The sequence below is a fragment of the Engystomops pustulosus genome, chromosome 2, assembly GCF_040894005.1.
Source record: "Engystomops pustulosus chromosome 2, aEngPut4.maternal, whole genome shotgun sequence".
Lineage (NCBI taxonomy): Eukaryota > Metazoa > Chordata > Amphibia > Anura > Leptodactylidae > Engystomops > Engystomops pustulosus.
The window spans coordinates 153,838,168-153,865,996 of record NC_092412.1 but is presented as its reverse complement, the minus strand read 5'-3'; the positions used below and the strand labels follow the sequence as shown (position 1 = coordinate 153,865,996).

Sequence of the window (27,829 nt, the reverse complement as noted above, 5' to 3'; positions counted from 1 at the left end):
GATCATGTGGAGTATCCCCTTCACCTTGCTGTCTGTGTGAGTGAGAGGAATTCCCTCCCAATAGTGGATTTGCTAATTCAGAACGGGTATGTTTATATGCATCTAAAGCATGTCACTGCCATTTCAGTAATACAGCTTCTATGGATGTATATTGAGCTTCTTTGTTTCACTATTTGGTTTACTTGGCTTTCACAGGGGAGTGCTGGATAAAGTTACAGCAGATGGACAAACAGCGCTGCATTATGCAGTCAAATATAATAAACCAGATTGCATTCGGCTTCTCCTGAGAGCAAAGGCATCTGTGAATACTGGTAAGCACATGTACTGTTTTCCTTCCAATGTCAGGATAGTCCAGAACTGTGTATTAATAATATTATCTCATCTTTACACATCTGTTTTAGTCCTCATGCACATGAACATTGTTTTGGGCCATGTGCTAGCCACTGTTTCAATGGTTAGCACATGACTCCATGCGGCATATTTATCAGGACCTTTGCGCACCGCCATTGGCGCAGAGGCCCTGAAATAATCGCAAATGCTAGCTTATTGCTAGCTTTTGCGATTATTTTCCCCAATCCGCCACCTTCACGCCAGTGGGGCGTGAAGGGGCGTAAAGGGGGGTCGCAGCCGGCCAAGCGGGGGGCGTGGCCGGATGGGAGTGGGCCAGCGCGGGGCGTTACTGTCCCTGCGTCTGCGCACTCGCTGCTGCCAGCGACTTTTCATACGTGAAAAGTCGCCGGCTGTGTTTTTATCTAGGATAAACGCTACGCTACTGGCAGCCCGATACATCAAGAGGCAGAAGCCTCTTCATGTATCGGGCTGCGAATTTGCAGCGGCGGGGCTCGTGCGCCAGTGTATGATAAATATCCCCCCATGTATTTATATGGGCTCACACATGGCCTTAGTTTCTATGGCTTATGTACAAGACAATGAGCAGTCCTCTTCCATCGTCATTGGCACATGAGCAGAGCTCCCCTACTAATAAAAAAAGGGCTGCAAACAATGGAGCACTGGTCTATTGTTCGTGCCCTGTGAAAAGGCTGCCTTAGTGTAAAGAACATTTTTCACAAGGTGTCAAATTTAATAATTGTGCATTCTATAAAACCCCCCTTCTATGTAAAACAAATGATTGTCAAGTTGGGTATATAATAGAATAGCATACTGTTGTTGGTAGACCAGGATGGATTTTAGACTTGAGAGCAAAATGTTTTAAAAACACCATCAATGATATACAAGAAAGTTTCCTAAACGATAGGGAGGGTAGCACAACCAATGGTACAATTGAGCTGGTGCATAAACGATAATCAGCAAACCAACAAGAAGACAAGATGCACCAATAAAGCTCATCTATCACAGTACAATATCAATTTTATTGAAATCCAAACAGAGAAACAGTAAGACATACATTTAAAATCACTTAAAACATGTAATGTACATGAAACAACACCTGGAAAAAGCACTCAATGGTGCCCAATAATTCCTTCCAAACACTCTATAATCAATTGCTGCAAGTGAACAAGTATGTATGTCCAAGAAAAGATATGATATGTAGACAAGTATGTATACCGGCATGCAACATTGCCACATAGAAAACAAGTAGATAGGTACCAATCAATAGTTAGTGCTAGGAAAAGGATACTCTCTACGTTACTGTCCCCGCGCCGGCGCATTTGCTGCTGCCGGCGACTTTCATATGAAGAATAAACGCTGCGCAGTGGGCTGCCCTAATACATCAAGAGGTGGAAGGCGAAAATGCAGTGGAGGGGCTATCATATATGCCCTAAGAAGTCTATGATGATATTTGTGTTCATTCAGTTTTATTACCACTTATTGGGAACCAGACGTTTTGCCTTCTAATTAACTTGATGCTTGTCTAGGGACAAGCGATGCGACACTCGGAGACCCTAGGGACAAGCGGTTCATTACCGCTTCTCCCTTCTCTGCTCTTCTGTGCATCGTGCTGAATGAGCGCGATGCATAGAGGAGCTGAGCAGCGCGGCCGCCGGCTCCATAGACTCGCGGTCACGTGACTGCCGGGTCCCCAGTGACAGGTGGACATTTCCCTGTAACTGAAAGTGAAAATATCCCCTAAGGTTAAAAGGACACACACACAATTATTAACCTGTTCGGATATAACGGATGCTGAGCGCAGTGACATAACGCTCAGCGTCCGATACATCGGATGAGAGCGCTACTTGCATTTTGGACGGCACCCTGTCGCAAGACAGGGTGACACCTCGGTGGGAGGTGTCGGCATCGCCAGACGACACCTCTCTGATGACATCACAGGACCAATCTGATTGGTCCTGTGACGTTGATCGATGCCATTGGCCAGTCAATGCAGAATGCCAGTGATCTGTGACAATTTTCGGGCAGATCTTTCTAGCCCAACGCTTTCCAACATCACCATTTTCCAATTGGTGGTGTTGGACAGAGTTGTGCTAGTGATCTTTCTCTTTACTGTACCCCAAAACACACGTTAACCCTCCCATTGTTCGTTTTCCCTATCCCCCACAACCGCTCAAGTGCGATCTGTTAGGAGTAGGAGTAGTAGCGTGGAGGAGGAGTTGTAGAAGAGTTGAGGAGTAGCAGTAGCGTGGAGGAGTAGGCGTAGCATGGAGGAGCGGGCGTAGCATGGAGGAGCGGGCGTAGCTTGGAGGAGCAGGCGTTGCGTGGAGGAGCGGGCGTTGCATGGAGGAGCGGGCATTGTGTGCAGGAGCGGGTGTTGTTCTGCATAGGTTGTGTGGAGGAGCGGGCGTTGTGTGGAGGAGTAGGTGTTGTTCTGTGTAGGTTGTGTACTGTCCCCCCGTCATGTCCCAGAAGACATATACTGACTTGGAGGTATATAATTATATGGCCTCCGATATGGAGTCTGCTAGTGGGGACGAGTGTGGGGACGTTTTGTTCGTGCACCTCGTCCTCATAAAGCGACTCTGAGGAACCCCCGAGAAGGCGCTTTCATAGTAGTGCTGGAGTGCCTGGAACTACTGAAGTGCCTAGGTACAAGGACAAGAGACAGATCATGATTTTTCTGGTGTCTGCCTCCCGTGGCAGTAGCTGGGCACAAGATCACATAATGGATATTTTGTACTATACACTACCCATTATGCATTATCCTTGGGGTCCACCTGTGGGGTCAAAATGCTCACTACACCCCTAGATTAATTCATGGAGGGATGTGTAGGGACCTCTAATTCTCAGAGGTTTTTACTGTACTGATCCCTAAGGGCATCTACAAATGTTTATTGGTGGCAAAAAAAATGTAGATGTCGGTACTCCAAATGCCATTCTCTTCCGAACCCTGCCATGTCTCCATCTTGTAGATTATTGCCATGTACCCGGGGCCGCTCGAGCACTATTACTGGAGCGATGTGGCCGGAAGACAACTCCGGCGCACATTGCTCCATGAACTAGGTTGCGCGGCCGCGCGATGACGTCATCCTGCGGCCGCGCACCCCTTCCTGTCCGGACGCAGCAAGGAGATAGAAGACTTAGGTGAGTACAGGGTTTTTATTTTTTATCAAAAAGGGCAGTAAAAAGATTGTGGCGACTGGGGGACAATAGTTAGGAAATAGTTAGGAAATAATTAATTATAAGGGGCAGTATAGGAAATAATTAATTATGAGGGTCAGCTTAGAAAATAATTAATTATGAGGGGCAGCTTAGGAAATAATTATAAGGGGCAGTATAGGAAATAATTAATTATGAGAGGCAGCATGGGAAATAATTAATTATGAGGGGCAGCATAGGAAATAATTAATTATGAGGGGCAGTATAGGAAATAATTAATGGTGGGGCCAACATAGGAAATAATTAATGGGAGGGCAGCATAGGAAATAATTAATGGTGGGGGCAGCATAGGAAATAATTAATGGTGGGGGCAGCATAGGAAATAATTAATGTGGGGGCAGCATAGGAAATAATTAATGGTGGGGGAAGCATAGGAAATAATTAATAGGGTGGCAGCATAGGAAATAATTAATGGTGGGGGCAGCATATGAAATAATTAATGGTGGGGGCAGCATAGGAAATAATGTGGGAGCAGCATAGGAAATAATTAATTGTGGGGGAAGCATAGGAAATAATTAATGGGGGAGGGGCAGAATAGGAAATAATTAATGGGGGAGGAGCAGCATAGGAAATAATTAATGGTGGGGGTATAGGAAATAATTAATTATGAGGGGCAGTCTAGTAATTAATGGGGGAGGCATTTTCAATAATTAATGTAGAGGGGTCCCAGTATATTTAATAATTAATTGGCCCAATTAATTAATTGGGCCAATATATAAATTGGTTCACAAGGGGGTGCAGTATATTAAATAATTAATTGAGGGGGGTACCAGTGTATTACGGATGCGGTCACATGTACCGCTATTTATTTTTAAACTTTAGTCCGGCACTCCAGCGGTCTGAGGGGGGCAGTGAACGGCCCCCTATGTAAAAAGTTTGGGGACCCCTGGTCTAAAGTGGCATGGGTGGTACACAATGTATTAGGCACTAAAATAACATTTTTGAGATAAAAATGCAATTTTTGCTCTGCACCATTTACTTTGCATTAGATTTTGACCAGCATGTTGGGGCTTAAAATGCTCACCACACACCCAGATGAATTCTTTGAGGGGTCTAGTTTCCTAAATGGTGACATCTTTGGGAGTTTTCTATTGTACTGTTACTTCAGGGGCTCTTCAATTACACTGTGGCACCACAAAACATTTGCAGCCAAATTGGCCTTCCAAAAACCCAATAGCACTAACTCTGTTCTGGTCATTGCGATGAAACAGCAGTTGACATCCACATGTCTGGTATTGCTGTACTCAGAAGAAGCAGGGCAAAAATTGTGGGATGTATATTTACCTCAAATTCCTTCTGAATGTGTCCATTTTAGGGCTCAATGAGAATAATCTTAATTTAAATTTTGAAATTTTCAATCCATTTAAAGATTTAAAGGATTAACAGACTTCTCAAATGCTGATTTGAATAGTTTGAGATGTTATGTTCATAAAATGGGGTTACTTGTGGGGGTATATAGTACATAATCATTTACAGGGCACTTACAAACTGAATTGGTCACTAAAAATTTAGCACTTTTCAAATCTCTTGAAGTTGCTACTAAAACTTGAAACCTTCTCAGAGCCGTAAAAAAAAATTGAAATGTAAAACAAATTATGGAAATAAAAAGAAGACAAATGGCAAAAGGTTTCTACAAAAAAAAAATTTGTGGTATGACTTTTTCGTCTAAAAAGTTTTTTGTCATTGTCATTTTTTTCAAATTTTTCCAAAATTATTGAATTTGCCCCCCCCCCCCCCAAAAAAAGAAACTGATCACCAAAATGATATTACTAACATAAACTACAATGTCTCATAAAAACAATCTCAAAATCACAAGGATATCTTAAAGCGTTTTCCGGTTAATTTTTTTAAAAAAAGGACTAAGCATTAACTTACAAACAGGCTCTGTCATTAAGTTAATGTAAAATAAAACTGATGAAAGAATGCCATTTGGAAGTGATCGCGGATACAATACTGACAAAACATCAACTGCCTGGAAACAGTCAGAATGCTGTCCTTGGAGGTCATGGATAGCACACTGATGTGTGGCTAAGGTCTAACGCTTTTGTCTAAAAAGAGCATCTGAAATGTGTCTGTGCAGCCAATTTAGGCATTTGTACATAGTAATTAGCAATTTCTTTCGGTTTGATAACTTATCTTTTCTATTTTAAATGACCCATTTTCTTGATTTTCTTGGCCACTCAACTCTGCACCTGCTCTGTTTCAGGTATATTCTTTTTATGAACTGGTGCCCAAAATTGTACACAATTTTCCATGTTTGGTGTAAACGAAGACCTCATTATGAGCATCCCTCGATAATTACTCAAAATGTACCATATATACTTGAGTATAAGCTGACCCAAATATAAGCCGAGACTCCTAATGTTACCACAAAAACCTGGGAAAACCTATTGACTCGAGTATAAGCCGAGGGTGCGAAATGCATTGGTCACAGCCTCCCCAGTATAAAGCCTGCCGGACCTGCCCCATAGTATATAGCCAGCACCGGCCCTCAGTATATAGCCTGCCAGCCCATATCCCCCATTATATAGCCAGCCCCCTGCACCAGTATATAGCCAGCCTCCTGCCCCAGTATATAGCCAGCAGCGGGGGAAGCCGAATGAGTTTTGATATATATATTTTTTAATTGAGTATAAGCCGAGTTTGGGTTTTCAGCACATTTTTTGTGCTGAAAAACTAGGCTTATACTCGAGTACATATGGTATTTGCCTTGGCCACAGCTGTCTAGTCAAGTCCACTGCATTTTTTTTTCAATTTACATTTTTATCAAAGTTTTCAACCTTAAACCAAAGAAATAATAAAAAAAAAATAAAGTGAAAAACAAAATTCATATTAAATTTAGACCATGCAGGGCCCTAAAAAGAATGTAGGTAGTATAGTTAAGACAAAGGTAGAGCACAACCGATTATGGAGTGAATATAGCAATGTAGTACCAGCACAATAGGAGGTAACATAACATTGCAACACTTGTACTTTCTTGGAAAAAGAAAATGTGTAAATGAAGGAGAGAATAGAAAAAAAGAAAACCTAAAAGCAAAATACAACAATGGGGAATAAAGGTTAACTCCCAGGGATCCGGGGTCAGGGCAGTTATAAGTATCATTATATCAGCAGTATAATTATATCAGTATCACTGATACTGATGTGTTCCAACCAGCCATGTAAAGCGGCAGTATTGTGTGCATATTTGCCACAAGGGTTTGAAGAAACAATTTTGCCCTCCACTTCCCAAGTCCATCAGATGGGAGCCTTTGAGGAAGCAACATTGGATCCATCTCTATCTTGGTTTCCAGCAGTGTCTTCAACTATGCTTATAATCCCAGAACATGTCCAAAAACTGATAAAGTTAGCCTGTGAAGGTGTGATAATGCCAGCAAGAGGCAGGGATTTATAGATTTAGTATGTTCCGCAATTCTGGCATATATTATATAGAAGCAATAGAGGGCTCTTTAGCTTGTGCCTTAGGAAACAGATTTCTAATCACACATAGGTAAAAGTACACAGGTATGCACACCTAAGCATGAAACCTATGTAAATAACCAGACTGTAAAGATAGCTGAGTATTATAACTTGATGGGTGGATTGCTTGTTAAAATTGTAAGCAAATAGAAGTATCAGGTTTATGGAAATATGTGGTTGTTTGCTATGTACTTATTCACCATTTTCCTTTCACAAAGTAGATTAACTGACCTTTATTAAAAGGGACGTATACCAGACTTTAATCCACTAAATTGTCAATACCCAAAGGAAGGGTATGAAAACCCTTTTCTAGCATTCCGTCTTAGAAGTGAAATCGGGTGCTTTACTTATAAAGCACTAGCGTTTGAATAAGTCCCTATAGAGGCTGGAAAAGGAGATTCACTGTAGATGCCCCTTTCTTAGGCTCTATCCCATGAGTCTGTAAAGTCGCACAAATGTTGAAGCAACCCCTTGCCTATCCCTGCTGTGGACTGGAGGTTATTTGCGCAAAAATGTGCAACTTTTCACTGCGATTGTGCAAAAATTAGCAATTTTCTCAGACGTCCACATCTGGATTTTTAAAGGGGTTTTCCCACAAAGCTACTTAGGCCCTATCCACTAACTTGCCGATCTGGATTATTAAAGGGGTTTTCCCACAAAACAAGTAAGGCTATCCACAGGATAGGGCCTAAGTTGCTAATCGTAGGGGTCTGTGATGACACCCCCACAGATCACGAGAACGGGGAGTCTCATGGAGTCAGAGGTACCTCCTTCGGGCCCCTCATCGCTCCTAGAGATCAGCTCCATAGAGATTAATGAAGCAGGACAGACATGCTCCACTCATCTCAGGGAGCGATGATGGGTCCAACGGAGGTACCTTGGACCCCCGTTCTTCTGATCTCTGGGGGTCTCATGACCCCTACGATCAGCAGGTTATCCTGTGGATAGGGCATAACTTGATGAAGATTTTGTTTACATTTTTTTTACATCTATCATAAACATAATAAAACCTATATAAATTTGGTTATTTTGTATAATTTTGGAATAAGTTAGATGTGTCATTTGAGGTGCACAGTGAAAGCTGAAAAACCAAGAGTATGAGGCAAATGCATTTTCTTGTCAATTTCACTGCGTTTGGAATTCTCTCCCACTAACCAGTACACGACATGGAATATAAAATACCGTCACTTTGAGAACTGTCAATCTGTGGAATAGCCTGCCTCAGGCGCTGGACACACTAGGGACAGCAGAGAGCTTCAATAAGGGTCTAGATAACTTTTTACACCTAAATAACATTGATGGTTATGTTGTATAGAATTGTTTCCCCTAAATCCCTTCCTCATTCAATCTTTTTCTTCCTTTGTTGAACTTGATGGCCATATATCTTTTTTCAACTGTATAAACTATGTAACTATGTCACTAGGAAGAACAATTTATTACACAGAAAACAAGCCCTTATTTAGCTATGTACACAGAAAAATAGAAATGTATGGATTTTTTAAGGAGGGAACAAAATAGAAACATAAAATGTAAAAAGTCCATTGGCAGCAAGGGGTTAAAATGCGCCCTATACCCCTTGATAAAAAGTTTACAAAGTGCTGTCATTCACTGGGGTGAATGGGTTTCTGGTACCTCCATGGGCTCATCTGCCCTACAAAAGCTCAATAGTGCTCCCCTTCTGCATCCACCATGTACCCAGGTTGCAGGTTCACCTAGGTGGGTATACTCATACTCATACATTTTCTACATTATTTCAGTGGTTACATTTTAGGGCTAAATTAGAAAATTCCATTCAACCCATTTTGTTTTCATTTCTATAAAATACTTAAAAGGTTAACAAGCTTTCTATGTGCTGTTTTGAACAGTTTCAGGGGTAACGCTTTTAGAATGGGGTGATTTGTTGGGTGTTCCTATTAAGACGACTTCAAAAACCCCTATAGAAATAAAATGGTCCCTAAAATAATTAGCTCTAAAATTTTCTTGAAAATTGCTGTTCGATTTGTGATCTTTCTAGCTTCGTAATAAAACAAAAGGACACTTTTAAAATCATAGTATCATAGTTTATACGGCTGAAAAAAGACACATGTCCATCAAGTTCAACCAAGGAAGGGAAGGGATTGGATGAGGAAGGGATTTAGGGGAAACTTCTATGTTAACCATCAATGTTATTTAGGTGTAAAAAAACATTTAGACCCTTCTTGAAGCGCTCTGCTGTCCCTGCTTTGACCAGCACCTGAGGCAGGCTATTCCACAGATTGACATTTCTCATAGTAAGAAAGCCCTGTCACCTCTGGTGATTAAACCTTGATTTCTCTAGACAGAGACAGTGCCCCCTCGTCTTTTGATTTGATTTAAACTGAAGCTACTTACCACTATATTTTTTGTAATGGACCATTCATATATTTATATAAATTAATCATGTCCTCTCACAGTTGTCTGTATTCCCGACTAAATAAATCTAGTTGTTTCAATCTTTCTGAGGTCCTCCATACCCTTTATCATTTTTGTGGCTCTACGTTGAACCCTCTCCAGCTCCAGGGCATCCTTTTTATGGAACTGTGCTCAGAACTGGATGGCATATTCCAGGTGAAGCCAAACCAATGCCTTGTACAGTGGAAATAATACATCACAATTCCGAGAGTCCATACCACTTTTGATACATGGCATGACATTGTATGCTGTTATTCAATTTATGATCTACTAATATCCCCAGGTCCTTCTCAGCAAGGGACTCTGCCAGATTTCCTCCCCCAAGGACATATTTTGCCTGTGAATTATTATCCCCCCAGGTGCATAACCTTACATTTATCCACCTTGAACCTCATCTGCCAAGTGGATGACCAAACACTCAGTTTCTCCAAGTCACCCTGCAGCCTATGAACATCCTCCATAGACTGTATAACACTACACAGCTTGGTGTCATCTGCAAAAATAGACACAGTGCTATTAATTCCTAACTCTATATCATTAATAACTTATTAAATAGTAGTGGGCCAAGCACAGAACCCTGAGGTACACCACTCATAACTGGTAACCATTCCGAGTAGGAATCATTGACCACAACTCTCTGGATATGATCCTTCAGCCAGTTTTCATTCCAATTGCAAAATATTCCTTCCAAATGAATAGACCTTATTTTACCCATCAGGCTTCTATGAGGGACAGTGTGAAATACCTTCCAAGAACACAATATCCACAGCTGCTCCTCCATCCAGGCATCTGCTCTCCTCTTCATAAAAGCAGATCTGGTTAGTTTGACAACTTCTATTCTTAGTAAACCCATGCTGGCTGTCATTTATTATACTATTTGTTGTCACATACTCCAGTATATAGTCTTTTACTAACCCTTCCAGTATTTTCCCCACAATGGAAGTTAAAGGGGTATTCCAGGAATCAGCATAATTCATATACAAGTGGGCACTCAAAATATAAGCTAATGTGTAATTAGTTGTTATTTAAAATTTTGCTCCCCTTAGCAGAAAATGCTGATGACATAGACTGTAATGAAGAATTAAAATGCTACTGGCCCTTTAATCAGTCCGTTAATTTCCTCCGCACGGTCCATTGCAGAAAAGAAGATGGCCGCTGATCACATGTCCACATCACATGTCCTGTACCTGCCTGGGCAGGGTCATGTGATCACCACTACGTTTGGCTGTAGTCGGTTGGTTGCAGTGCATCCAGTATGGCCAGTGTTGTGGTGATGGCAGTTACACATCATTACTATGGTAACAGAGCAAGAAAACCTGTTACATCATCACTGTTAGCAGAGCATAAGTGGTAGGAGGAGTTACTGAGAATTAAAGGATCATGGAACTTGTAGTTTCCAGTGGCGGCCATCTTAGTGATAACTCCACCTACTTTAGAGAGGCCATAAATTTTGTAAATCATAAATTCATATTATTTTAGCTCCGTTTTGTGACTAATGACATTGAGTATTATTGTATTCATTTATTTATATCATCATGGTTTTTTGTGTCAGACGTTCATATTCCTGGAATACCCCTTTAAGCTTACAGGCCTGTGATTGCCTGGTGAAGTTCTAGAGCCCTTTTTATATATTGGCACCTCATTTGCCTTGCACCACACCAGACATTACGGGATCTCTGAAGATTTTAGACTGTCAGATTTATATTTTTTGATTGCCCTCTTTTTATCATTAATTGCTCTTTTGGCTGTATCTGTAAGCCACATGGGGTGTAAACTAGCCCGTCTATACTTGTTACCTATTGGAATAAAATTTAGAAGTATAATGACCTAAGATAGATTTGAATTTCTCCCATTTAACATTAGTATCATCACATGACAGTATCTGATCCCAGTCTATATCCTGTAATGCAGCCCTGAATTTCTGGAAATTCGCCTTCTTAAAATTCAAAGTTTTCTATTTTCCCACCTGTTTTGGCTTTTTTACAGTTTAAGAGAAAAATTATTATGTTATGATCGCTGTTCCCAAGGGTTTTCCGGACACTGGCATTTTGGACAATCTCCGCATTGTTAGAAATCACAAGGTCCAACAATGCATCACCTTTTGTGGGTACTTCTACAAGCTGCACCATAAAATTATCCTGTAGAAAGTTGATAAAATGTCTCCTCTTCACAGATGAAGAAGATCCCTGACCTCAATTTATATTTGGAAAGTTAAAGTCTCCCATTATCACTACGGTCCCCTCCTTTGCAGCCCACTCCATTTGTTTACATAGGTGACCCTCTATTTCCTCACAGATGTTAGGGGGTCTATAAATTACACCAAAAATAATTTTCTCAACGCTCTTCTGGTTTTGAATTTCAACCCAAGAAGTTTCAGCCTCCTCACACTCTTCTGAGGCCACTGTCTTATTCACGATCGCTTTTAGAGGGGTATTCTCATCTGGGCATTCACATTCAGTTTCATTAATCTGCCATATATAGACATTTTTTCAATTGGATGTTATTAAAAAAAATGTTCCTGTGTGAAGATAATTTCTCATAAATGTAGCTATGTTGTCCCTTAGAAACGAGATGGCTTCCTCGGTTACGACCACCTCACACTTTGGCAGCAGTGGCCAGACATGTGCTATTGAGTCCTGCCGGACCTCCTGGCTTCAGCGTTCATTCTACAGGACGGTTGTGGGACCTGAAGTAACTCCTGGACATTTCATATACAAAAACTTTTTTCTATTTGTGCAATCCCTCCACCAGAGGTGGCTGTATCCAGGGACACATTCTTGTTTCTAAGGGACCATATCACAACATTTATGAGAAATTATCTTCACACAGGAACATTTTTTTTAATAACATCTAATTGAAGAAATGTTTAAATATTTCAGATTAATTAAATTGAATGTGAATGCCCAGACGAGAATACCCTTTTAAGTATCTTCTGACATACAGACATACACCACCTCCCTTCCTATTTGCCCTGTCTTTCCGGAAGAGAGTAAAGCCTTGAATATTAACAGCCCAATCATGTGATGCATCGAGACATGTCTCCACTACACCAACAACATCTAACTGTTCCTCTAATACCAGAGTCTCAAGCTCACCCATTTTGCCTGTGATACTTCTGGCATTTGTGAACATACACTTTAATTTTACCACAGTTATTTATCTGATTTAAAGTAATTTTACCAGCATATATATCCGCACTATTGTTTTGTCCCCCCATACGCTGCCCACTTCACCTAACCTTCACATAACCTGTCCCCTCTCTAACCTGTCTACCCCTTTTGTGTCTTCCTTTTCCTCCTTCCCTGATCCTAGTTTAAATACTATGCCACCCCTGCTAGGATCTTCTTCCCCAGAACAGCAGCCCCCCTTCCATTTAGGTGCAAATTATCTGCAGAAATTATCTATGAAAAGTCAGCCCAGTGCTCTAGGAACCCAAATCCCTCTGCTCTACACCAGGATCTGAGCCATGCATTTAACTCCCTGAGCTCCCGCTGTCTGCTCTGTGTAGCGCATGGCACAGGTAGAATTCCGGAGAATACTACTTTGAAGGTCCTTCCTTTAAGCTTTGAACCTAATTCTTTAAAACTATTCTTCAGGCTCCTCCACCTACCATCTATTCTGTCATTGGTACCAACATGGACCACGACAGCTGGGTCATTCCCAGACCCTCCCAGTAATTTATCCACCTTTCCACCACATCAGGGAGACAGCAAACCATTCGGTTAAGGCGGTCTTGGTGACAAATTATTCTATCCGTCTTCCTGATTATAGAGTCCCCTACAACCACTAGCTGCTTTGGTTTACCTGCACTCCCATCCACCCTACTACTAGCTGGTCTGCTCCCCCAGCTGTGAGGGAGAGCAGGATCCGCTAGGGCTGCCATTTCTGACACTGATGTCCTTACATCATTGCACAATTTTGCAATTTTGCTTGGATGTTCAAAATCGGAATTGGCCTTCCTTTTCTTGGACCCCTTTCTACCCCCTCTACTTACACCCACCTGGCCCTGCTGGCTTTCCTCTCCACCCTCCACTTCTATCTTGCTTATTGCTTGCTCAGTGAGCAGCATGCTCCTCTCAAGATTGTCAATTGCTTGCAGACATGCAATATCTTCCTCCAGATCTCTAACACGAGCTTCCAGTAGAAAAATATGGGCACATCTGTTGCAGCGGTATTCACCCTCGAACTCCTGCTTCAGCAGTGTATACATATGGCAGAGGAGAATACTACCAATCTTGCTAGCCAAAATGGTGCCAACACAAAGCCGAGAGGTAACTGAGTGAATTAAAAAATATTTTTTAAAAGAAAGATAAATTTCCCTCAACACCACCATTACATACATGCAGTAACCCATTAAAAGTCCCCCCAAACACCACACATTTGCTATTGCCACGTCTGTAACAATCTATACTATAAATAACCGCACCCTGAATGTATATGTGCCTCCAAATGATTAAAAATACATTGCCCCCCCCTTCATTTTATATACACTCCCTTCTCCTTTCCTTTTATATATACAGCCCCCTACTCATTTAGTTCCATTTATAAAGTCCCCTCCTCAATTAGTTTCACATATACAGGCGGTCCCCTACTTAAGAATACTCGACTAACATACGACCCCTAGTTACAAACGGACCACTGGATATTGGTAATTTATTGTACTTTAGTGCTAGGCTACAATAATCAGCTCTAACAGTTATCACATGTGTCTATAATGAAGCTTTATTGTTAATCCTGGTTCTAATGACAACCCAACATTTTTAAAATCCAATTGTCACAGAGACCCCAAAAAGTTCCGGCTGGGATTATAATGATAAAATATACAGTTCCGACTTACATACATATTCAACTTAAGAACAAACCTACAGACCCTATCTTATATCTAACCCGGGGACTGCCTGTACAGTCCCCTCCTCATTTAGTTTCATGTATACAGTACCCTCCTCATTTAGTTCCATCTATACAGCCCAGTCCTCATTTAGTTCCATATATACAGCCCCCCTCCTCATTTAGTTTCATATATACAGTCCCCTCCTCACCTCATTTAGTTCCATATATACAGCCCCCTTCCTCGTCTAATTTCATATATATAGACCCTTCCTCATTCAATATATACAGCCCCCTCCTCATTCAATATATACAGCCCCCTCCTCATTTAATATGTACAGCCCCCTCCTCATTTAATATGTACAGGCCCCTGTTCATTAAATATATGCACCCCCTTCCTCATTTAATATATACAGGCCCCTGTTCATTTAATATATGCAGCCACTTCCTCATTTAATATATGTATACCCCTACTTATTTAGTTTCATACAATCACCCCCATCTCATTTAATTTTATATAAACAGCCTCCCCATTCATTTAATTTCATATATGCAGCCAGCATCTCATTTACTTTTATATATACAGTCCCCTCCTTCCTCCATTTTATATATACGCTCCCAGTTTTTTATTTTATTTATTCCCCTTCAGTCATTATAAATTTTGGCGCACGAGATCGGATTGTGCCGCCAGCTTTCACGCGACAGAAATCGGGGGCGTGGCCGCCGGAAAACCCGACGGATTCGGAAAGCCCGCGGAATTAAAAAAAAAAAAAAAAAGGGTCGCTAGAATAGCACTCACATACACTGGGACGAAGAAGGTGAACTCTGGCGGACCTCGGCGCAGCAGCGACACCTAGTGGATATCGGGCACACGACCTTAGTGAATCCCGGCAAGCTCCGAATCAACGTCGGAGAACGCACCCTGGGATCGCGAATGGTCCGTGTAAGTAAATGTGCCCCAATCACTTTAACTAAATCCACTTTGAAATAAATTATATTTTTTTTGTCATAGCTAAACTACCTGGGCACTAGACTTTTCTACTGTAGAAATCTATTGTTTCTTTAGACATACAGAGAGATGTGTGCTGCTAATGTGCCTGGTACACATAGGACTCAGCTGAGAATGCTCCTCTACATCAGTGCAGAATGTAGCTACATAGCCTCTTCTCCCAGTATCTCCAACTTACCCTCCTAAGCCACCTCCTGTACACCCTTATATCTATACCACCCACAGGTTTCCATTCGAATGAGCCACAGTTAACCTGTTTCTTCTGCTACATAGAATTTGTTTTCCCCAAATCCATTTTAACCGGTGCTACATTCTGACCTTGTTTTAGCTCTACGTTGTAAGGATACATCGGGCATCACTTTCACATGAAAAAGAGGCCCCAAGTGACCCCAAAATGCATTATGACATTGAGACAAAATTAAAACTGTTCCAAATAAAACAAGCGTTTAACGTACTTTTTACTGATTACTGGTGTGCGCCAAACAAGACCGACTTCTATTCTACTATATTGAGATCCACACCAGCCTGGCTACTGAATTCTGATGATCCATTTGAAGGGCAACACCCTATGGCAGTGATGGCGAACCTTTTAGCGGCCGAGTGCCCAAACTGCAACCCAAACCCCCCCTTATTTATTGCCAGGTGCCAACTAAAAATTAAAGCAGTAACTTATTGCTTACTGTTCTTCAACAACGTTCGATCAAATTGGCCTCCTGAGGACAAGATGGATAATTTGCATAATTTAAGCTTCTTTCCAGTGTCCCTCTGTGCACAGAGAATTGTGGGGCCAGCAGAAGGTCTTCCAAAGATAATTTGTGACTGTCTACTCATTCTCCCTCTTCCTACATACCCAAAGTAGCGAAGTACGTATCACTTTAATATATGACTGAAAGCAGCATCTTTTAAGTTGCTTGGAACTGCAGGAAGATTCTAAGAGTGCTTCAGCTTGTCTTCTACCTTTTCTTATTCCCTTAAATTTAATGTAGTAAGTGTCCAGGACCTGCAAGAGGTGCCAAATTGGCACTATACCATCTATCCAGTAAATCTTATTGGCTATTTTTGGATTTTTGCAGCATTTGTATTTACTGTTACATGGATACCAATAGTGTGCAGCTGTATGCTTGGCCAAGCACATGGCTGTGTGAAAATTTTTTAAGGCCCACATGTCTGGAACTGTTAAAGAGGCTAGAAGAGACTTTTTCAAGGTTTTAACCCAAGATGTGTGTTGACCAGATCTGTAGTACAACAATTTTAGTTGGGAGCTGGCAACTGCATATTGATAGGCTGACAAGGTGGTTGCAGAACACTTGACTATATGTTGCTTTCTGAGTATTAAGTAGTAATTATTACCTTATCAACATATTTACTAAATTGCTTAACTCATATGCCTGTTGTCTTTTGGCAGTCAATCAAGCAGGATTAACTCCTTTGATGTTGGCTCAGAGTCTTAGACACTTAGAATGTGAAGAGCTGGTAAGTTGTCACAAGAGTTAATCTTTTTATTTCTGTCAGAAATAACTCATATTACAGCATGTTTTTAATTGGTTACAGCTGGAAAGAGCAGGAGATGGCAATTTTAATAGTGAATTGGATTTTGACTGGTTTCATATAGAAGAAGAAGTAAGCAATAGTGATGAAGAAGATGGAGAGAAAGTAAGTACAATGTGAAAATTCTTCAAAAAATGAAACATATATGAATCTACAGAATGCATTCATTACATTTTATACATAGAAAATAGATCTGTAATAAGTGTTCAGGTGTTTCTCCTGCAAAAAGTTTAACCTTTTCTCTGATACTATATCCTTATGTTTAATAGTGTATTGCAGTCTTCTAAAAAGTAAGGTTTCAATAGGACTGGCTCACAATATAAAGTGTATGAAGTGTCCAGCCAACATTTGTTTGGCAGATGTTAGGATGAAATTCAACATACCCAGTCCTTTTTCACTGGATGGTACAAAAGCCAGTGAAAGAAAAGGAAGAAAATGGAACAGAGCTAAAGAAGGGGAGGAGTGGAGCAGAAATGTAGGTGAGAAAGAAATAACAAAAAGAGGGCTTTGAGTTCCAGGTGACCCCTCTCTCACCCCAGGATGGAAGTGATTGGGGGGGACCATCAGTGTAGCTAGAGTGTCCATGTGATAGAGACAGAAGGGTGTGAAAGGTCAGGTGAATCTGTGAGTCAAAAGAGCATATGCAAATTCATATATGCATTACACTGTTTGAACTGGGTCCATGGGAGAAAAGTTGAGTGAAATCTTTCAAAAGTGCAGAGAGCATTCTTTTGACACCACCATTGTGGAATACATGAACATACTGCCATCAAAATGCTGAAGAAGGAATAGGACCTTGGCAAGAGGCCAGGTGTAGTCGGGCAACTTTCTGCCTGATGATGGACTGAACAGCATCCCAGAAAGGTGTTAACACTGGGCAGGAGCAAAAGATGGGGAAGAACATTCCTTCCTCCAAAGCACACCTCCAGAAACTCGGAACAGTCTCGGGGAATATATAGAATGAAGCCAACATTTTCTAGTTGCCTTCCTGAAAGCAGAAGCTAATGGAAATTTTGTGGGCAAGAGTAAACACACGTCAACTGAAGGTGTAATTCCCACTATGAGAGAAATTGAGGAGGGGCTTGAGTATCTGGTCTCTGTGGTATACTGTAGATGAGAGAAAGGCCATGTCCCAGAGTCAGTAGGAGGCAAAGTGAGCAAATGAGGAGACTTGATCTGTGGGTAATGAAAGGTCATCTGTGTAAGCCGCAACCTTCAATTCTCTGCCCTACAGGGCCACACCAGAGATATCAGAATCTGCTCTGATAAGATGGAGCAGAGGCTCGAGGAAGAGGACGAAAATCAGGGGTGACAGGTTCCAGTTACAAACTGGGAAGTCGTTAGAGAGGATTCCGTTGACACACACCATGCCCGAGGGGTTGTGGAGTAGATAGACATGTTGGATCATGTTGGATTTCAAGCCTATACCATGAAGTCTCTCAACCAGGAAGACCCATTTGTCCTATCAATGTCTTTTATTTAGAATGTGTAATGGCAAAGTAAATCGGACTTATAGCCCTTGTGATGTTGTCTCTGGCCTTGCAAACAATAAGGAAGTCAGTATGTATTGTCAGCATGTATGCAGTTTTGGTGACTAAAAGCATGAGACGGGTAGAAAGTATCTTGGCAAATAATTTAGTGTCTACTTTAAGTGAAATGGGTCTGTAGCTGAGACACTGTGCGGGATGTTTACCAGGCTTCGGGAGAACCAAGATGGCTCAGTGGTTAGCACTACAGCCTTGCAGCGTAGAGGTCCTAGGTTCAAGTCCCATCCAGGTCAACATCTGCAAAGAACTTGTATGTTCTCTCCGTGTTTGCGTGGGTTTCATCCAAGTGATCCGGTTTCCTCCCACTCTCCAAGCATACTGGTAGGTTTATTGGATTGTGAGCCCCCACGGGGACAGGGACTGAATTGGCAAGCTCTGTGCAGTGCTGCGTAATAAGTTGGCACTATATTAATAAAGGAATTATTATTATTAGCTTGAAGGGCAGAGCAGAGGCGTAAGTAAGTGGGTTGAACATATTAGAGGACAAGTTTGCCGCAAATCAAGGTCGCTATCTAGGAGGGTGGGGAGACCAGAGGTTGCAAAGTATTCCTGAACCCGAGAGTCAAAATCTTGTCGCAAAGTGTCTGATTAGACCTATCTACTGACAATAGCATGGCATAATACTCATGGAATGCCACAGCAATATCCATAGGAAGACCTGAATACATTGGTAATGGATCTTTGAGCCCAAAGGGCTCTCACCAGGTCCCTGTTGCTTTTGTTGCCAAATTCATAAGAGGCTAGAACCCCACTCACCTGAGTTCAAACACAGTGTACACCTACACCATACAAATTAGCCCTTAGGCTCCACCCACTCACACAAAATGCCTACTCCCCTAGCACACAGTACAACTCAATTCACATGTCAGCGAAACCAAACTCATCCGAATCCCAGATACTACACACCAAGCACGCACAGCCCAGGGGGTGCACAACCACACTATGTACCCCCCTACCACTTACGTACCTATGGAATGCTACTGCACAGAGCCACTCCGCACCCTGATACAGACACCCGTTTATTCCATACAACTTGTCGTTGCCACCATTCGTAACTATAACTCATGAGACGCCCACACCAGGACCGCACACATACACCCAGATACACACTCTTCTAGATGCCGTACATATCACCTGTAACCACACTATCTGTATCTTCTCTTAGCATATAAACACACACAAGGTAACAAGGCTTGGCGGTATTTCACCTCTCCAGAGTTAAGGGAATGTATAGAGCACAAGGAAAAACTTATCAAAGGACTATTTCATGTACAAAAAAGGCACAGTGCTTAATAATTACAAAAATGTTGAAATAACAGACATACATAACAGCAAACATTACTCTTACTAATTGGATTGGCATAGAGATCCGTGGTGGAGAAAACTGATGAAAAAAACATGGAAAGTCCTGCCCAATGCATTCTCTGTAGACGAACAAATATTCCATTCAAGTGACACAGGAAACCAATTAACATTTCTTTTGATAAGAGGGAATAAAGGGAATCACAGAGGGGGGTAGGAGGAGTTGTTCCAAGTGCTAATTACGTTATCTTATCTGGACCCATAATTTATGACAGTTGTAATGGTTTTGCATCAACTGAGCATGTAGCTCAGAGTCTAGAGTATGATTTTAGCGTGTTTCTAGGCCCCGGATGCATTTGAGCAAGGACACAAATTTGGTTGCCTTTTCCTTTTGTGAGCCTGGTGCTGCGACTAATAAGGGTCCCGACTCAAAATCTTATAGGCCTCCCTTGCAATGGAAGGGTCATCAGCGTTCTGAGCTAAGTGGGCAGCTGCATCCTGTTTCATATCAGCCAAAGCTAGGGCATCTTCAAGTATCAGGGGGTTAAGCCTAATTGCCACTACTGAGAGATATACAATGAGAGGGTAGCAGTGGTAAGGGCATGGTCAGAGAACGAGATTTTGTCAGTCTCCGAGTCCCAGAACACCGTAAGTTGCTGGTGCTTGATAAACTATCTGAACATGAAGATATGTCATGGGGAGGTTAGTAAAACTATAGTGTTTAACCAATTGATGGGTTAATTGCCTGACATCAACAAGTTTATGGTCATGTAATGTGCAGCAAATATAAGTTATGGCCAAACCTGAAAGCTAAGAGACCCTAGAGGAGATATCCCTCAAGGACCATTACCCACTCCTAAAGTTCTCCCCGGCAGTCATTAAATGAGAACAGGGCTCTTCCTTGTTCTGAGTTGGGAACATATAGAGAGATGAGACCAATCAGAGTCATGATATGGGAATAGGACACAATGACACACTCAGCTCTGCTACCTCACCTATAAAACACACAATCTGCACTGTTATCTACCCTCCCCTTGGATCAGGAGCTTATCTTGTCTGTAGTTTGTAGAGCAGGTCTCTGAACGTTGCTGCTGCTGGATAGGAAGTGCCTCTGTCTGTAGTGCTCTCTACCTCCTGCTCCTCCCCCTGCAGTACACAAGAATCTATTGATGCCAGAGGATTCTGCCCCACCATATGGTCGTATCCAGGGACAACCAAAATATAAACATCAGGACTGATAGAGACAGGTTGGAATTATATATGTGAAATAGTGCATTTTTGTTAATAACAGTGAATTAGAGAATGTGTTATTTTGTTATCCTGTGTATATTTAAGAATCTTGTCTTTGAGGGAATACCGCTTTAATGACCTGTCATATGTATAGGCCATTTATATGTTTTGCATGGAGTTACTTTTTAAAGTTGGGCAAACAGACAGCAGTAACTCCAGAGGGTAAGTTTTCACTCCTTTCAATGCATGCTGGGGACAACAAAAAAAGTTTTGAGTGTTTGACTACTTAATTCCTGGATTCTGGTGAATCTTTGTATCAGTCTTTTTCATAGTCGTGTTGTCATGGATACCTGTGTACAATAGCTTTTCTTCACCAAGAGACCTTTAAGAGATGTAGGTGAAAAACACACTAAAACACATACCGGTAGTGAATTGTTTTTACTGAAACACAGATAGCATGTTTTATATGGAAAATACAATGGGATAGAGAATGTTCTCAAAGTGTATAATAGAAGCTGCGGTCTTTCATGTAAAAAAAAGTCTCTTGTTTACGCTGAAAGAAAAGTTATCGATGATTCATTCATTTTATTAAAGTATTGATGAAAATAGAATTAGTAATGGCAAACAAAAAGCTGGAAACAAATGGGTCAAATCAAATGAGGAGAAAGATTAGAAACTATGCCAGCCTATTCAAACCTGACTGAATGCTAATGGATTATCCATGAGTCTGCTGCCTTCATGATAATTCCTTGTCGTTTTTTTTTGTGTGTGTGTTGCAGTAGTGATTTATTCATGCTATAGGTATCATGTGTATGTTTTGCCCTAAAAAGTATAACAGTACTTATTTTCATGCTTAAACTAAAGCTTATACTAAAAAGTATAACCGTACTTATTTTCATGAAAATAGCTCCACTGAGGAGTGATGCCTCATGAGTATTTCATTGGATTTTCCATATGCTTTCCTGTGAGCCGGGAATGTTGAGGATTGCACCAGGACTTGGGTTTTAAACCCTTATACCGTGGTGCTGCTCCACCTTACAATCTCTTCAGGTGTTTCCAGTTACTCTAGGTACCATATTGCTACAAATAACAACAAATATTTTTTCCTGTGTACAATAAAAATATACAGGGTTTGATTTACTAATACTTTTTAGGATTTTGTACAGGGGTCTCAATATCTGCTGGTGTTTGCCCACTGGTAGACTGGTTGCCCCTTCACTGTAATACTTCATATCCAACAATGTTCTGCTTATGCTTTCCCGCATCAATTAAAACCCCAAAGTGCCGTCTCCTCTGCTGACATTCATGAGCAACCCCATGCCACCAGTTGCAATGACAAACAAGCAAGGGCGATGAGATGACAACAATAATGCTATTTTGAAAAGTGAGGCTCCTAAAAAAGGCTAATTTTATTGTGGCAGCAAAATCAGCCTGGTACTTTTAATTTCCGTGTCACATCCTAAACACATCTATACTGGGCGTTTGTTCTTACATTGCTGTGATCTGTGCTTCCTGCAGACATTGGGGCAGATTTACTTACCCGGCCCATTCGCGATCCAGCGGCGCGTCCTCTGCGCTGGATTCGGGATTTATTAAGGTAGGTCCTCCGCCGTCCACCAGGTGGCGCTGCTGTGCTGAAGTTCCCCGGAACGCACTGGAAAACACCGAGCCGGGCTGAGTGAAGGTAAGTGCAATTTTCGCGACACATTTTTTTTTTTTAAATGCAGCGGTTTTTCTGAATCCGTCAGGTTTTCGTTTGGCCACGCCCCCCCGATTTCCGTTGCGTGCATGTCGGCGCCAATGCGCCAAAATCCGATCCCGTGCGACAAAATCCCGGTGCAATTCAGGGAAAATCGGGGTAAATCGGAAATATTCGGGTAACACGTCGGGAAAACGCGAATCGGGCCCTTAGTAAATGACCCCCATTGTTCGGTATTCAAGTTCTATGTTACCATTCCTTGGTGTGTGTTTAATTGGCAGCAGGACTTTAATAAGTGCACTTTCCAGGATTCCAGGATTGTAGCTATATTTGGAGCATTATTGGGCACTGGTATTTGAGATCTTACAGCAAAGCACAGCCCCTTCCCTCTAAGCTACAGCTGTAGCAGCTTCTGTTTAAATACTACAGCAGTTACTCAGGGAAAGGGTTCAGTGAACTGATCTTGTTGCTGCTAACAATACTCACTAAGGTATGGATACACAGCTCTCCGCGCTGCTCCTTTACACCATCTGCAGTTTTACAGGGACACAACTGTTAACTGGTTCCCTGTAAAGTTATTGACATATGAAAAGGTTCATTGTTATACCTGATGAGGAAAAACATCTTTAATTGTACACATTTTAAGCTCTAGCTGCTACGATATATAATGTCAATAAAGCTTGTTTCAATAATTTTTAAAACGTCTGGATATTTTATATTACATCTTACAAATTGACCATTGTGTAATTTTAAGACTTTTTGGGGGATCATTATTGTTTTTAATTTGAAATAGAAACCCCCTATATATCACTTTATTTTCAAATCTGCACCCATCAAACCATCAGAAACAGCTTTTAGGAAGATTTTCAACCCTTTCACAGCAATGAAAACAAAATGGAGGTGAAATTTAGAAAAGTCTGATTCCATCAGTAATATGTTCATTTAGACCCTAAATATACACATTCATAAAAGACAAAAATAAAAAACCTATCTTAAAATTTGTTATTTGTTAAGGCTTATTTTTTTGTGGGTTGAGATGAATTTTTCAGTGGTACTATTTTGAGGTTGCTATTGCTAAAAAATTATTAGCTGAATCGGCATCAGTTTCATGACGTGCTATTACAGTGTGGAGCGTCGTTAGCGGGCCTCAACACCGTAATAGTTTGGCACGTAGCGCTAAGAGCTTAACAATGATGTGTCTTAAAACATGTTTTGCCCAATGTATTTGCAATGTGTTCAAAATGCAATGCAAATGCATGATGTGAATGCACCCTAAAAATATACATTTAATATTTTTGTATTGTCTTCCTACATCCAACCTAAAATGTCAATATCAAAATATCAATAAAAAACATTTGTATGGTTGCAACACAATGCATTTCATGTGGTTTCTGCTGTATGTATTACTGTATTATAATGGAAATAATATTCTGCTAATACCTCTGCATACAAGGCTCTCTTAAAGGAAACCTACCACTTCTGATGGTAGGTATTAGATGTAAACACCGGGCACCAGCTCAGGGTGAGCTGGTGCCGGAGCTTACCTTAGCTAGTGTTTTAAACCGCTATATCGCGGTTTAAACTCATTTTGATTTACAGCCCCGAGGTAGCTTCGGCTACGCGCGCGCCTCCATAGGAAGTGCCGGAGGCGTCACGTGCGCATGGCCGCGCGCAGCGCCGAAGCTACCTCGGGGCTGTAAATCAAAATGTGTTTAAACCGCGATATAGTGGTTTAAAACACTAGCTAAGGTAAGCTCCGGCACCAGCTCTAATACCTATCATCAGAAGTGGTAGGTTTCCTTTAACTCTAACTAAACAATAACATTGTCCTTGGCAAATGTTTTATGATGTTTAGAACATTGTTTGTGCATTTTTGTCTGCATTATTATTTACTTCCCAAAGTAATCTGCAGGCAATACAGTAGGACCTCTATTATAGCATGCATGTATTGAGTCCTTTTAGTGACAATGGTTCCCAATAAAAGGCATTCAGTAATACAATGATAATGTAGTCAAATAAAAATGGGAACCTTTCATCATGTTTCCGATTTTGTTTCTATGATGAGAAGTGTAAGAAAATTCTATTGGGTGGATTTCTTAGCTATTGATTCCTTTTTTCTTGTAGCTCAGCCCATTACCCCAGAATCCTACTTTACCCGCAGCAGTAAGATCCTACCAACGACAGACGTCCATGGGGGTGGACATCACGAACAAAACCTATGAGACCTTTCTTATTCACGCTAAACCACCGCCCCCTCATAGATCCTGGAGTGATGAGATGCCACCACCTCTACCTGCCAAAACACATAATCGTAGTGAGTACTTTTTTTTTTTTATTAAAAAGGGTTTTATAGTAGATATAGGAACTGTGTTCAGCTTCATACTATAGATAGTTGACAGATATTGATGAAATCAGCATTCAGATTTTAATGTCTGTGGCTAGCCCTAAAACATTCCAACATTTCTATCATTGAATAATCTACAATACAATGCAAACTACCTATCATGGGTGTCTCTCTGACCGTCTCTTTCAGTGTCTGTCTTTGACCGTCTCTTTCAGTGACAATGTAAAAATTGATGATCCTGCTTGTGACCATTCTGTCAAATTTCAAAAACTCTAGATGGTTATGGTGATGACTAACAAGGTTGTGACGTGTTGATGTCAAATGTGAGGTTTCTAATGATCTTCTCATTTTTAGCCTATATGCATTCCATGAGACCATGGGCGCATGAGAGAAGAAAATCAGCCCAATTTTTAGAGAAAAGGGAATCTGTTTTGAAGTGGATACGTAAGCCTCTAGGGACAATATTTGCTTTTAGATATAATTTCAGGATTAAAACATTAATATGGTGTTGGACTTCTCCTTCAACCCCTTAGTGACTAAGGGGCTTGAGTGTAATTTAGTGCACATATCCTTTTTGTATTTTTAAATTAACTTAAAATGAGCATTATTAATGAATTCTCTATTTTGCTTCAGTCGTTTTGATATACAATGGGGCTCATTTACAAAGGGTCAAACTGTGCACTTTGTCGGACTGCGCACCTTTTATTGGGCTGAAATGGCTTGCACAGGTATTTACGAAGTGTGTGCGCTTGGATCGTGGTGCACGTGACACTTTTGTGGCACAGCTGCGCTTGCTTCCATGCAACACAGATTAGAGGGCGTGCCATTGGACAGTCTGACTGATTTGGACTGAGCGTGGTATTTAACCCCTTATCACCGACACTAGTTTTCAGCTCAATGACCAGACTCGATTTTTCAAATCTGACATGTCTCACGATAATTGGTTATAACTTCGGAACGCTTTAACATATCCTGGTGATTTTGAGAATGTTTTCTCGTGACACATTGTACTTCATGTTAGTTATAAAATTTAAGTGATAAGTTTTGCGTTTCGTTCTGAAAAAAAGTGAAAATTTGGCAAAAGTTTGTAAAAATTCTTCATTTTCCAAGTTTGAAATGTTCTGGTTTCCAGACAGGAAGTAAAACTACCCAAAAAGTTTGATAATTAACATTTACAGAATATCTGCTTTATGTTGGGATGATATTTTATGCTTCCGGTCATTTTTCTAGGATGTTATGAGGCGCAGAACTTTAGGTGCGATTTTTCTTATTTTCATGAAAATTGCCATAACTCACATTTTGAGGGACAACTCGGCTTCCAAGTGACTTTGAGAGGCCTAAATAATAGTAAAACCTCATAAATTACCCCACTATAGAAACTTCACCCCTCAACATATGTAAAACAACTTCTATTAAGTTCATTAACCCTTTAAGTGTTTCACATGGGTTAAAAAATATGGACCTGCGATTTAGAAACTATGGAATTTTTTTGGAAATACATTCATTTAGGCCAAAACTGACATTTTCAGAATAAATTAAATGATGAAACGCACTGCAACGCTTGATGCCCAATTCCTCCCGAGTTTACTGATACCCCATATGTGGTGGTAAACTGCTGTACGGGCGCACGGCCGAGCATAGAATGAATGGAGGCGCCGTCCACAGCAGATTTGTATTGTCACATTGTACGACCCATAAATTTTTATTTTTTTTGGTAATGCGATCATATGAGGGCTTATTTTTTATGGGATGAGATACAATGTATAAATAATTTATTTTGGGAGTCTAAAGCTTATTCATGAGATTTTATTAACTATTTCAAGGGGGACACAAACAAAATCATCAATTTTTATTTTGGATTGTGAGCATCCCCCCCCCCCCCCCCGCTCACCGTAACGTAAAAATAATATTTTATCTTTATTCTCTGGTTCACTACGATTGCGGTGATACCTCATTTATATAGTTTTTCTTATTTTGCTCAATTTTCCTGAGCAAAACCAATATTGGAGAAAATCGCATTGTTTTTACTATTGACAACTTTTCAGGGCCATAACTTCTGTATTTTTCTGTTGTCAGATCTGGTTGAGGGCTTATTTTTTGCGAAAACAGTTGTTCTTTTCAGTCGTATCATATTAGGTACCGTAACTTTTTTTGATCACTTTTTAGAACATTTTTTGTGATGGTGTTTGATGAAAAATTGTATACTATGGGAAGTTTTTCGAGTTTTTTTTTTACGTAGTTCACCGAGCGGGTTCAATATTGATTTAGATTTATTGTACAGATTAATACGGACGCGGTGATACCAAATATGTACGTGTTTTGTGTTTTATATACTTTATTTGCATTTTATGTGTTACTGGGGAGATTATGGGACTTTTATTTTATTTATTTATTTAATTATATTATAAAAAGATTTAATTTTTTTTTTTTTTACTTTTTTACATTTTCTACTTCTTGGCTTGAATAAGCGATCATCCGATCGCTTATTCAAGCCTTTACACTGCAATACACTTGTATTGCAGTGTATAGTGTAAGTAACTGAGCATGCCGCGCATGCTCAGTTACTTACAGCCGGGTCCTGCCAGGAAGGCAGGACCCGGTGAGAAGAGGAGCCGACAGCCCCGGGTCACTCGTCGGAACCCGGGGCAGCGGCAGGAGGGATCGGATCCCCCGGTAAGCACACCGGGGGGGGGTCCGATCCACGGGGGACACACTTGCACGCCGCGGTCATGCTTGACCGCGGCGTGCAAGGGGTTAAACACCCGGGATCGGAGTTTTTCCGATCCCGGGTGTTAGTGCCGGGTCTGGGCTGTAATATCACAGCCCGACACCGGCACTATAATAACCCGATGTCCCGAAATCTT

At 41.0% G+C, this 27,829-nt stretch overlaps 1 protein-coding gene across 4 annotated transcripts in view; it reads left to right on the top strand.

Annotated features, from left to right (window-relative positions):
* The window catches only part of LOC140118723 (arf-GAP with SH3 domain, ANK repeat and PH domain-containing protein 3-like), a 92,965-nt gene that overhangs the window by 49,136 nt on the left and 16,000 nt on the right, over positions 1-27,829 (top strand). For all 4 annotated transcript variants that reach the window (XM_072136976.1, XM_072136977.1, XM_072136973.1 and 1 more), the window contains exons 18-22: positions 1-86; positions 196-311; positions 16,701-16,768; positions 16,847-16,948; positions 24,746-24,935. In XM_072136976.1, the coding sequence (XP_071993077.1) occupies positions 1-86; positions 196-311; positions 16,701-16,768; positions 16,847-16,948; positions 24,746-24,935 (562 nt within the window). The remainder of the gene's footprint in view (positions 87-195; positions 312-16,700; positions 16,769-16,846; positions 16,949-24,745; positions 24,936-27,829) is intronic.